Raw genomic sequence first — 12646 nt, forward strand, 5'->3', positions numbered from 1 at the left:
AAAATACATCCCAAAATGAGGTTTGGGGCTCAAATGCGGCTCCCCAGGACACCCTCCTGCCCTCTCCCTCCCTTGGCTGAATGATTTATAAAAGCCTGTCAGTCCCACTGCTGCAAATAGCAGCCATAAACCTGACAGGAGTGTCACTGTCACTTGGCAGCTGCCAGCACTCCCAGGGCGCCTGAGGCACTCCAGCCATGGGACACAGGCCTTCAGGCCCCAGGAGCATGGCTGACCTCGTGCAGTGCTGCTTGGAGCGCCGGGCAGGCCTCCAGCTTTGGGCCAGCAAAGCAGGGCTCTGAGCTGGGGCAGTCCCACTCTGGGGCCTGTGGTCAGAAATGGCATGTTAGGAAATGCTCCTTAGTTATTCTGCTTTTTTTCTTTTTTCAGAGAATTGAGGGTTCATTTAAGAAAGCTGTCTCTGTACGCCTCCATATTGCGTGTGGAACTAATTGATCCTAACCCCATTGTCATCCCAGAGTGGGTGAATGCTGCCATGTCGGGGCCAGTGAGCAACTTGCCGTGAAATTTTCCCTTAGTGGGCATGGGTGAGGGGTTGATGGTGGGACTTGATGATCCTTGTGGTCTTTTCCACACTTAATGATTCTATGATTTTATATAAATTAAATTGTCAATTAAAAAGGACTTTAATCTTGGCAGCATATGGAAAAAACATTACTCTAAGATAAAAACAGGTAGGTGAGAGCACTGTTCTGCTTCCAGCTGCGTTATTAAGAAATGGTCAAGTTGATAACTCGTAGTTATGGCTCTGTGTGCTGCCTGGGCGATGAAGGTGCTCAGACATGTCACAGGGCATTTGGGGCTGATGGAGGCTGGTGCATGGACATTCCCCTCAGGCTGAGTTAGAAAACCATAGGAAAGGAGGAGTGTGCAGAGTGAGGTGCAGGCTCAGGTGGGGCTTAAAGCCACAATTCAGTGCTGAAGATGGAATATAAATTGGAAAAATGTGTTATAGGACTAGTAACCTAAGGGCTCTTTGGAGCTAGGAAGGCAGTCAGGTATCTTACAGGAGCAACAGTGAAGGAATAAAAAGAAGCAATCTGTATCCTGTATCTTTTTTATTGAAGATGACGACAAACTTCTTGTGTAGAATTTTTGTTCTGGGTTGTCTGCTTTGATATATATATATATATTTTTTTTTGCTTTTGCTTTCAGCTGGCTTTAATAAAAAGTATTTTTAAGGCAATTAACAGACTTTAAGGTATTCCATCTGTAAAATAAAGTGGTCCACAAAGCCAGGAACCTGGAAAACTTAAGCCACGATCCAAAAAGCAGCAGGGTATGCCTGTGCTCAGCTATAATGCTAGTTGCTGTAAGAGTTGGTAACACGAGTCAGAAAAGAAAGTCTTTCCTAATGACCTCTGCTAGCCCAGGAGGCTTTCTGGCATGCAGCAGAGCAGGGGGAGTGATGGTTGGGATGCAGTTTGACAGGAGAATATTTAGATTTATTCTGTCAGTTCAGGTGAGTCATACCTTGCATAAACCCATCTGTTAAGGAAGGGCAAGGGAATAATCAAGAAAACAGTGACTAAATTGCAGGTGGTCAGGACTCACTGTTTGCCCCTGGAGCTGTGAGGGCTAATTACACTGCTAGGATCTCAGTGCTGCCAAGAACAGGCTGTTACCAACACCAGAGTCAAGTCTGCTGTCTCTGGTTTGTGCTGTGCTGCACATTCACCAGTGAAGATATACCTCAATGTGAGGACTGATGTGACTTCTCCATTACTAAAAAACAATTTCTCCATCGGTTGGGCTTTCTTTCCCCTCCTCCTCCCCTGCCAATCTCAGTTGTATTTATATTCAGGCAAAAAATAGCTCCATTAGTTACAGACAGTCAAAGTTTGAGCAACTTTTCATGCAGCCATCAAGTCCAACTAACACTGAACTGTTTCAGTGGAATATGCTTACCTTGTAACCACAAATGAAAAGCAAGACATTGGCCTCAGGAGGATTTCATCAGTACATTCAATATAGAGAATGATGCTGTTAAATCTAGTACGCAGTGAATGGAGCAAGAGAAGAAAAATTGATAATAGGAGTTCCAAGGTTTTGTTTTGTTTTTATCGTGACTTGGGTATTGTAGGAGAAAAGTTTGTGATGGGAGGGAAAAACATTCAATTACTTGTCAGCTGTCACTGACATGAATTAGAAGACAATTTATTGACAGTGATAAACGTATTTAGCTTGAAATTGTGAGGAATTGCTTTGACTCCTGGTTGGGTAATGTAAAAATGAAATTGATGGATTCATCATAATTCCAAAAATGACATTATGTTGCACAGCATGAAAAAACCAAAGTGCTTTGTACATGAGTTATCACAAATGGGAACTAAAGCAGTAAGTTTTGCAAATCATATATTTGATAGATCTTTGGCAATGGTTGGGCTGACTGTATGGCTAGCAACGATTTGCTTGAAGAAGTTGGTGTCTTCCAGGAGTGTAAATCAACCATAACATTTAAGCTAACGATATACAAAAGCAGCAGGACATATCAAAATGGACTTCAGGGGTATCTTGTTTGCTGGCGTTTGAAACCACTGACTTGGGCTTCATGTCTTGAAGGATCTCAGGCATCCTTTCTATCCCGTGTTATGCACAGTGCACTGTAAATGTTCATATTTTTTTATTTAATGAAATAATGAGAGAGAGAGAGTTAACATTTTAATATGTAGCTCTGTGTTTTATTATTCCCTTTAAAATGAGCACGTATACTTTTTGAAAAACTTGGGTTTGCTTTGGCATGTGATTCATAGAAACATAGCTCTTTCTATCATTCTGACTTAAGTCATATATTTTTACACTAAACATCTTATTACCTTAGTTTTATTATTTCAGAATCAAAGGAGAGCTTGCAAATGTCTATGACTGCAGACCGAAGGAATGTTAATGAATAGTGCCATTGAATTTTCAGGTTTGAGCTTTTCTGATCTTAGAGAATATAACTGTAAGCAAAAATATTATGCAAGCTGAATAAAATTTAAATAAATAAGGACCAGATGTAACTATAGGGGCCTATAAAATGTAATACAAATATTATCCACTTCCTTAAAATAAATCTGTATTTTAGTATGAAAAATTATATTCATATTGATGTTGTGGATTAATCTTTTTTATGAAAGCTGGCAAGTGAACGCCATCTCTTGCAAGGGCTTGTTCTTAAATGGGAAACAGACCTTTTGTTTTGACCTTGAGTAGAGAAGTTTTTCAGTATCATGCAGCGGTAAAGCATTTTTACATTAACACAGTAATACACTTTTACATTATGTAGTCTGTTTTATTACGGTAGTGTTTGGCTTGGGTTTTTGGGTGCCTGTTAATGGTTTGTGAATGCTAGCAGATTCAAAATATTTGAGTGCTGCAAAGAAGTATACGCAGCACACAGCGTTAGGTAAACTTCTGTGAGAAGTCAAGTGATTTGCTTTGAGCTGACCTTCAGCTTTTGTTGCTGAGCTGCTGTCTTTTAAGCTCCATTTTGATCTGCAAGTGGAAGATCCTATCAGAATGGTTGTAATTTCCTGTGCCTGCAAGTAAGGAGCAGCTGCCTTTATTCTGACTACTGAAAGATGCTTATATGGGACTAATTCTTCAGCAAAACACCCTATGCAACTGGTTGATTTCTACTTTATCTGTGAACCAGCCTGTAAAAACGAAATGACAATTTTACTGCTCTGGACAAAGTATTATAAAAGTTGAAAAGGAAATAACTAATGACGTTTTACTTGCCCTGGGAAAGAGATAAGTCTAATCCTGTAGTCAGCAAAAGCCCTTGTAACTTTATTATCTGTACTAAAAGTTAATTTAGTGTAACGTTTGTAGCTATGTAGGAAATTTGTTGAAAATGTGTAATAGTAGCTTAGGAAAATACAACTTGTCAACTAACTCTGCAAGTATCTTTTGCAGGATGCTATGTAGCTTATTTCTTTGCTTCCTCAGGAAAGTACTCAAATGCACACAGAAAGCTTTCTTCCTTCTATTGCATACCATAATTCTGGTAGTGGAAAGATTGCATTCACCTAACTGCAGCCCAAACTGAAATCCAGGCACTTAGGATTAATACAGTCCCAACAGTTTGCTCTGCCTGCTTTCCATCACTGCCCAGCAATGAAGGTTCCCAAAAACCTACTGTCGCTGTTTTGATCTGGACGTTCAGCATTAGCCATCTGTGTGCTCAGAAGTGTCTGCTCTGGGAGACACGTACCTTTTTTCCATGCAGTGCTTTGTTGTCTGGGACAAATGGCTGCTGGTGCCTGTGGTGGCAGAGAGAGCCTTACAGCCGTAGGGGACAGAGCGATGGATCTGGTTTCTACGCCCATGACTGTTCTGGTTTTTGTCTAATGATTGCAACTTTAAAAAGCACATCTTGGAAAGCACAGTCTGGGATTTTAAAACAACTTGTTTCCAACTGAGCACCTTACTCACTGCTGTTTTGTGCTGGTGATTATTGCAGTCCTCCACGTGTAGTGGTTCACTTCACTTCTGTGAAGTGCCTTTGATCCTGTCAAAATAATGGCTGGGTCTCAGACAAGTAGCAGAGCAAAGGCAAACTCCGAGTTAATAGTAGTTCAGTTAAAGGAATAGCTCGTTATGAATGATCTGAAGTAGTTAAGAACTATTCATTACTATGGCATGAAGCCATAGAGAAGGGATAGGCAGAATTTAGGCCTTTTTCTCTCAGGTTCAGTCAGCTACATGGGGATTTCTCTGCCCCAATTCTTTTGAAATTTCCCTTCTTGTGTACTCTTCCACCTTTTATCAAATGATACCACTTCATCAAAATACCCAGTGTTTACTGCTGAACCTCCTTCGTTACTTGCTTCCATTTACTCCTTCACTGTCTGCTCCCAGCATTTGCAAACAACCCAGGCCTGGGGTTGATTTTCCATTGAAAAGGGCACCTGCATTGCAAACCTGTCCTTCTGCAGGATGGCTGCATAGAAGAAACTGGCTCAGATGCAATAAACTTGCAGCAAACGTGTGAGCAGTCTCAGCCTAAATCCAGACAGCTTGTGAGCCTTCCTCAGCACTATTTATGATCCTCCAGGCTTTTAAAGTTTGCTTGGTCAGTGGTTTTCCTGAATAGGAAGCTGACTTTGCCACCTTTCTCCCCAAGGTTCAATTAAGACAGTGCTACGTGATCATTGCCTGAGGTCTCTGCCTTAGCGCTTCTCGACATTTAAGATACAGGGATTAAGCTGTCACTCTCACTGAATGTAATTCTTAATGGGAGCGCTTCTATTTGTGCTCTCTGCTGATGGTGAGTTGATAGCCTTCCCCTGCCAGGTCTCCGAAGTTGTTATAAATCAAGCAGAAGAAATACCCACAGCTGGGGGGGAGTTTGAGATCAGATTCCCCAAGAGTTCAGCGCTGTTCCCCTCCCTTAGAAGGAAACACGATGTAGATCACACTCTGTGTGTTTTATGCACTGCAGTTCCCAAGAGTAGATTCTCAGATAGGCAAGCTTGCAAAATTTAGCAGCCATGCACTCACTGTTCAGTAGTCATTACCTCCTCACTAAAGCTGTTCTTCATGGTGTTGATCAAGAGCTCTACTGCTTCTTGGCCCTTGCCTTTCCTTCCACAGCCAAAAATCTCTTCTTTCAATGTGAGAATTGGGGCTCCTTTCCCTGCCCTTTGCTTGCAAGAAGGCTGTGCAACAAACATAATATTCTGGTAAAGCAATAGCAAGTGGGGCATGGCTGTCCCACAGCCCAAACCTGAACCTTCCAAAGCACTGCCTAATGTACTGCAGGGCGCGTTTGATAAGCACTGCACTTATCAACCAGGTTCTTGCTGTGGTTTAGAACCACTCTGGTTGAGTTTTTAGCAATTGAGTGTAGATAGCGTTAGTATATTCAGCTTCATTCCACTGAACTGCAGGCCCTTCCATTTCATTAGCCTCCAATAGTTAGCTCAGCAGTAGCAGACAGCTTCCCTTCTAATTCAGTTTCCAAAGTTTTCATAGTCAGGTAGTCTTGGATTACACCTGCAAGCATGAACTTTGTTTAGCATGAAATCATGCTGATTTTTTTGCCCTGGTTGTTTTGTGCATCCTGCCTTCACATACAGGAAATGTTAAACTTTGCATAAATTCCTGATTCTTACAATGGTGCCAGACTAATGAAGAGTCTTTGTCAAAATACACAGAGATGAGAGCTGTAGGTTTTGGAACGTATTTGTAAACCTTACGAAGCGTATGCTTTCAGCAACAAGATATCTTTCTTTAAATAGCAGTGTTCTTGATATGGTAAGAGTGTTTTTATTTCCTCCTCCTGCACTAACAGTTTTTGCAGCTCTGACAAGCTGTATCATGGGCTGCCTTGATCTGTACGTAACTGGGAGTGAGTGGAGGATGTGAGAGAAAATCTGTCTATGGCCACTGTTAACATACAGCCTCCAGTTGGACACTGACACCATTTCCCTTCCCTCTCCATTTGATTGATTGATTGATTTTTTTTCTTAACTACTTAGGTCTTGACTTGTCAAGATTCTTAGCACACTGAGTTTGAAGCTAGTAAGTAGGAGCTGCAGATGTTCAACTACCAGAACCCATCCTTCAAATAAATGTTCTGTATTGGCTTAGTCGTGATAGATCCCAGTTTGTTTTCTAAGGCACTGAGATGAGTGTTACAGCCCCAATCTGGCATTACAGACTGGGGCTCAGTAGTTAGATGGCTGGAATAATATGTTACGTCTCTTGACTGTGTGTTCAAACTCCTTTAAAATATTGATGTCAATAAAAATATTTAATAACATCAGTAATTTCTAGCCATTTGTCATGGGTGATCAAAACTAACAGAGTCTGTCCAGATCCCACTAGATTCAATGGAAAAACACTACTTCTGGGTTAAATATGTATTGAGCTGATGCCAGAAATAACAGAGGTAAGGCGTCTTCTGTCATAATTCATAACCTAAGGAAGGTAAGGCTAATTGATGCTATGGACCACTGCAGGCATGTTTCTTCATTCTGTTTTTTAATTGATTCAATAAGCCTCTTACAACTATTTTTTTTTTTAAAGAAAACAAAGTCTTTGAGAAAACAGTACTTTGGCAGGTCAGCTGGGTGTTTCCTTCCAGGGTAGGCACAGGCTGAATAGGAATGTACCTTTTCATGCCATATGTATTTTTAGTTCTAGGTCTGGCTTCTAACACATGCAGGAACTGCAGAGTAGAGTTGTTGCCTTTGCAAATAGATGATGCAGATTACTCAAACTGATAACGTTTGGAGGTTCCCAAATCTAAGCTTTAGGTATGTGTGGTTTTACATTTACTAATGCAAAAGCTGGTAGCTTCAGGGATTTTTTTTTTTAACCATTTTTAAAACAATCACAGGTGGAAAGCAAACTTTAAGAAATGGAATTGAAAGTTCCTTGCTCAGAGGTTAGGAAATATCAGATTAAATAGTCTGAAAGGGTTGAATTAACCTTCTTGTGTAGATGCCCAGTCTCCTGTTACGCCATCGCATGCTATTTTTCTTCAGAACGTCTTATTCATCCACTGTCCTTGCGTGCCTGACTTGCATCATAGAATCATAGAATGGCCTGGTTTGAAAAGGACCACAATGCTCATCAGTTCCAACCCCCTGCTATGTGCAGGGTCACCAACCAGCAGACCAGGCTGCCCAGAGCCACATCCAGCCTGGCCTTGAATGCCTCCAGGGATGGAGCATCCACAGCCTCCTTGGGCAACCTGTTCCAGTGCCTCACCAATCTCTGAGTGAAAAACTTCCTGCTAATATCTAACCTAAACCTCCCCTGTCTCAGTTTAAAACCATTCCCCCTTGTCCTATCACTATCCACCCTCGTAAACAGCCATTGCCCCTCCTGTTTATGTGCTCCCTTCAGTGATGCTGTCATGGTAAGCTGGTCAATATTTTGTGTTCTCTTGGCAATTTCTAAATGCCTTCTGCCCGGAGGTGTTTACAAGAGTAAAAGCAAAGTGTGCTGTTGAAGTTCTAACCTGAGACTCAGCATTTCCCAACATTACCCATGATCAGCCTCGGGTGACAAAATACATGTAAAAATATCCATCACTGTGAAAGCCCTGTTGGCTTTCACTCAGACAGAAGTCTCTTTTGTTGACTAGAGTTAGGTGGCCATTTTTAAAACAGAGGTAACAATAAAAGAAAAAGAGACTGAGAGAAGATCTCAGATGTGCAGCAGAGGTGTGTGATGGTGCTGCTGATGAGGATGTGGACGTGTTGCTCAGTCCCTTTGGTAATTGCTGCTCCATTTACTTCAAGAAAACCCTGCAGTTGCCAACGGTATTTTTTTTTTTTTTAAAATCAGACTGTTCTTTTGATTTTCTTAATTACCATGGTACACAGCTCATAGTATTTTGCCTTCATTTATGTAGATTGAAATCTCTTTTTCCCCATCTGGGACACTCCTATCAACTGTAATCCATTTGTGATTAAAACCCTTCAGGCTTTTTGCAGTGACTGGTGTACATGTATCAAACATGAAGCTTATGATGGCAGTGCTGTGCTTCAGCAGCAGCGGAGCGGCTGAAGACACAAGTTTACATCATTAAATAAGGTGTAGTGGGAATGAAAGAGAGTAATGCTCCCAGTGTTGTCTTGATCAGAGCGCTAGCTTTAGGGCATTCGGCTTCTTTCTGTTCAACATACTCTGTGTGTGCTGGGGAAAGCAACACGGGGGGGTTAACTCAGTGATGAGAGATGTACTATCTGCAGTGTTATCAAAACACGAGCGCACTTTGTTCTCCCACAGCCTCTATTTCCTGCTCCTGCCATGGGAAGGCTGCATGGCATGGCATGCACCCTGCCGACCTGGCACAGCGAGAGGCTTGTGCTTGGCTGGTGTGTGGCAAGCTCCTGGAGGAGCTCCATAGGCACAGCAGCTTTGTTGGTTGTGTTTGTCTGAGGGCTGGGTTGTCTGATACCTGCTAAATAAATAGCCTCGTGTTTATCCACAGCGATTGTAAAGGAAAAAGTGTGGCTCGTGGCCCTGAAGTGGGCCATCTATTTGTGAGCACTGGTAGTGTCACAGCTGAAGATCTGCAGCAGGATCTTCACCTATTTGTTTCAGGGGGAAGAAAAAAAAAACAAAAAACCTCAAACCAGAACAATGCAAAGGGAAAGCACCAGCAAGAGAACAGTATGTTCTTTGTAATGCTTTTTCTTTGGGGACATCTATTGCTGGCAATAAGATTAAATCACTGAAACCTTCCCTGAAGCTACATCTGCCACTGCCTACATTTTCCAACCTCAGTAATAAACTAACATTTGCCATTGTTCATTTCTTCTGGATTTCATTTCTTACAGATTTAACCAGCGCTATTTACCACAAGGCATTCAGCTCTTGCTTAAAGCAGAGACCTATGCCAAGTCCCTAAAAACGTTCAGCGCTCCAAAGAATCTGGTTTTAAATTATATCATAAAAAGTAGACGATATTAATACACCAGTTCACACCGAGTTCATGTATTGCTCAGTGCCAATGTATAAAACTGATAGGAGCCACAGAAGCCTAAAAAGCTCTAGCCGAGACTAGCCTGCAGTGGTGAACAAAACCCTTTGTGCCTTTTTATTAGCTGTCTGTACATTCTGAGCATGGTGGTATTTTTCTTACTGGGGACGATGGCAGCTATCTCTGTATGGCGGTAGCACTCTTTCTCTCGACGGGGTGTGTGTGAGGTTGTGGCACACGGGGTGTTGTGGGGATTGCTCAGCAGCCCTCTGTCCCCACAGGATGCCATCGTGATCCATGAAGTTTATGAAGAAGGGGCGGCAGCCAGGGATGGCAGGCTGTGGGCCGGAGACCAGATCCTTGAGGTAAGCATGTCTCTGCATGTGTGTCTGTCTCGTGTAGATTTGCACTCGGTTTGGCGTAGCTTTGTCATGGGGAAAACAGGTATCATTTGTAGGACTGGTACACAAAGCTCTTCATCGCTGACAGCACCCTGACGCATTCGTGCTCCCTTGTATATGCACATAAACTGAAGGTACCAACTGAGAATGCGTTAGATGCAATTGAACAAGGTGGCTCTCAAAGAACATGGATCAGCTGCCGCGTCCGATTGCTTGGCACTACTCAGCCTTCTGCCACCACACCAAGGCCTGGCTGCGGCTCCTACGCAGGCACCAGGATGCCGAGCACAGCTCTGCCTTCAGCCAGCAGGCTGAGCTGGGAAGGGGTTAAGAATGAGGGGCTGCTCTGCACACGAAGCTTGCGTCAGGCAGCGGTCGGCGCAGCTGCTTACAGTGTCTCGCTGTCAGCTCAGGACAAATTCCCAGCATGGCCATTAAGGCGTTGGTGCGTAGGGTTAGAAAAATAGCGAGGGGTACTTGGGGAGCTGTCTTTACAGCTCTTGCACTGCAAATATTTTTTTTAGCGTTCGGGCTGAATGTTGTTTTCATTTTATAAATAACTGCGCATTAGCAGAGCACGATAATTAGGCAGGGGATAAAAATGGGGAAGGTTAATTAATTCTTCACTGGCCAAACAGGAAAGTGCTAATGTTTGTGCGCCATAATATTGTTATTATTTCAGCTTTTAAAAGCTGTACTAACGAAGCAGAAGGATGACTGAATTAGTTTCAGATTAGTGTGTAAAGCACACATAGATGCCTGTGTCAAGAAAATAATACTGATGTGTACAGAGTTAGTACAAAAGAATATAATGACGACAGACTCGGTTTAATTAAGTTAAAATTAAGCTAAATGGTTATAGCTTGGCATACTTAGAGGTACAGAGAAATATTTTCCTCGCCTTACAATCTATTATGTTGTGTAAATGTATTGAGACTGCGGTGTTAAAACAGCTGCGGCCCATGCTAATTCCTACAGCATCCAAACGTTGTTAGGTGTTGTACTGAGATGAGGTTTAGTGGGGACATTGGTGGTGGGTGGATGGTTGGACTGGATGATCTTGGAGCTCCATTCCAACCTTGGGGATGCTACGATTCTATAGTTCCTAACCAGACTTGGAAAATGAAATAGGTTGGTTTTTTTTGTATTGACAGAGGAAAGCTGGTTTTGTCAACAGGAAAAACAAACACTTTAAGGGTATCCTAGTAAGAGGCTTGGCAAAGTTAGGAAATTAGATTTCAAGTTGCAGTAATTTTTTTTCTGGTACTTTAGCATTCAGTCAGAACTTCTTGTCGACATAATAATACTAAAACATTGTAAGAGAAATGTAATCGAGTGCTCCAAGAGTGGTCTTGTGTGCCATCTATTGGAACAAAGCAAAATAACCATTCAGTGTGTCCTGCCCGGGCTTCACCATGGCCATTGCTAATGACACTGGTTCCTTGCGCCCTTAAGCTGTATGATGTCACTCAGCCTGGAAGGGAAGGAAGGCTGCAGAACTACAAGAAGACTGAGGGGAGCGCATCCTACTTCATCTGGTTGTAAAGTTGTAAGCACTGGTTGAGGCTCCAGCACTTAGCAAGCAGGATGGAACCCCCGCAAAGCTTAGGATCCAAAATATTTTGATTGTTTGGATTTAATCTAGACAGCAGCACGATGCGCACCATCTCATTCAGTAGGAAACCAGAGCGCTTAATTAGAGTGCCAAGAGGTGTCGGCTTGACAAATTTTGCCTGTCACACAAGGGTAGGATGTGATGAAAGGATCGTTCGTATGTGTCGTTTGGAAAGAAAACTCTGATCGTTTCAGGTGAACGGGATCGATCTGCGGAACGCCAACCACGAAGAAGCCATCACTGCGCTGAGACAGACGCCTCAGAAGGTGCAGTTGGTTGTTTATAGAGATGAAGCTCATTACAAAGATGAGGAAAACTTAGAGATTTTCCATGTAGACATTCAGAAGAAAACAGGTCGAGGACTGGGGCTCAGCATAGCTGGAAAACGGTAAGAGTGTCTCTAGTCAGAATGCACTGCAAACAAGAAGTACTTTGCTTTTTGCCATTTGAACAGCTGTAGCCATTAAATGGAATATGAAATAAAGGAAGAAGTCCTCAAGCAAAAAGACTGCACATCTGAGTACCCTTCAGGGATGTTGTGGGGTTGTGATACTGGCTCCTCCATTACAGCCAAAGCAGAGCTATGTAACAAAGGCTGCTGTTCCCTCTGGAAGATTCCCAATTTGCAGCATCGTGTCCCACTTTATGAATGAGTGAGGCTCAGTGAACACATGCAGAACTGGTAGCTTAATGTTCTGATGGCTTAAGTGTAGCTGTGGCTGAGCCTGAGATCCCTAACCATGGCAGTTCTGATTTCAACATAGGGAAAAAAAACCTCCTTGTTTCCAAACACTGGGATACGCCTTTGAAAATGAATTTATTAATTAGATCCATATCATACTCTGTTTCAAAGAGACCAGTTTTGGTGGAAGATAGGAGCCTGGTAAAGAGAAAGACCCCCATCCCTCTCAGCTATGTGAGTGACTATACAGCACTAGAGACAGTGGTGCTGTGAATAAAGAGCAGAATCCGAGATACTGTGGAGGGTAACAGCTGCTTAATAAAATGTGACTTTGTGCTGATGTGTTTCTAAACCATTGCTATTAGATCATTCGAGCTAGAGCACTGATAGATTTAATCTTTCATTGCTAGAAGAGATTTACAGCATGACGCAGGCAAGCACTCATTCAGTGCTGGTGTGTGCGAATCATATGGTTCCTCTTCTGTACTGCCAAAAAAAAA

General features: G+C 42.5%; 1 protein-coding gene across 1 annotated transcript in view; it reads left to right on the forward strand.

The window, feature by feature from the left end:
• The window catches only part of LOC104912423 (inaD-like protein), a 68313-nt gene extending 55667 nt beyond the window's left edge, over positions 1-12646 (forward strand). The window contains exons 14-15 of the mRNA XM_010716055.3: positions 9730-9813; positions 11659-12646. Coding sequence (XP_010714357.1) covers positions 9730-9813; positions 11659-11856 — 282 coding nt within the window. The 3' untranslated portion in view covers positions 11857-12646. The remainder of the gene's footprint in view (positions 1-9729; positions 9814-11658) is intronic.

This window comes from Meleagris gallopavo, chromosome 10 (genome assembly GCF_000146605.3).
Source record: "Meleagris gallopavo isolate NT-WF06-2002-E0010 breed Aviagen turkey brand Nicholas breeding stock chromosome 10, Turkey_5.1, whole genome shotgun sequence".
Classification (NCBI taxonomy): domain Eukaryota; kingdom Metazoa; phylum Chordata; class Aves; order Galliformes; family Phasianidae; genus Meleagris; species Meleagris gallopavo.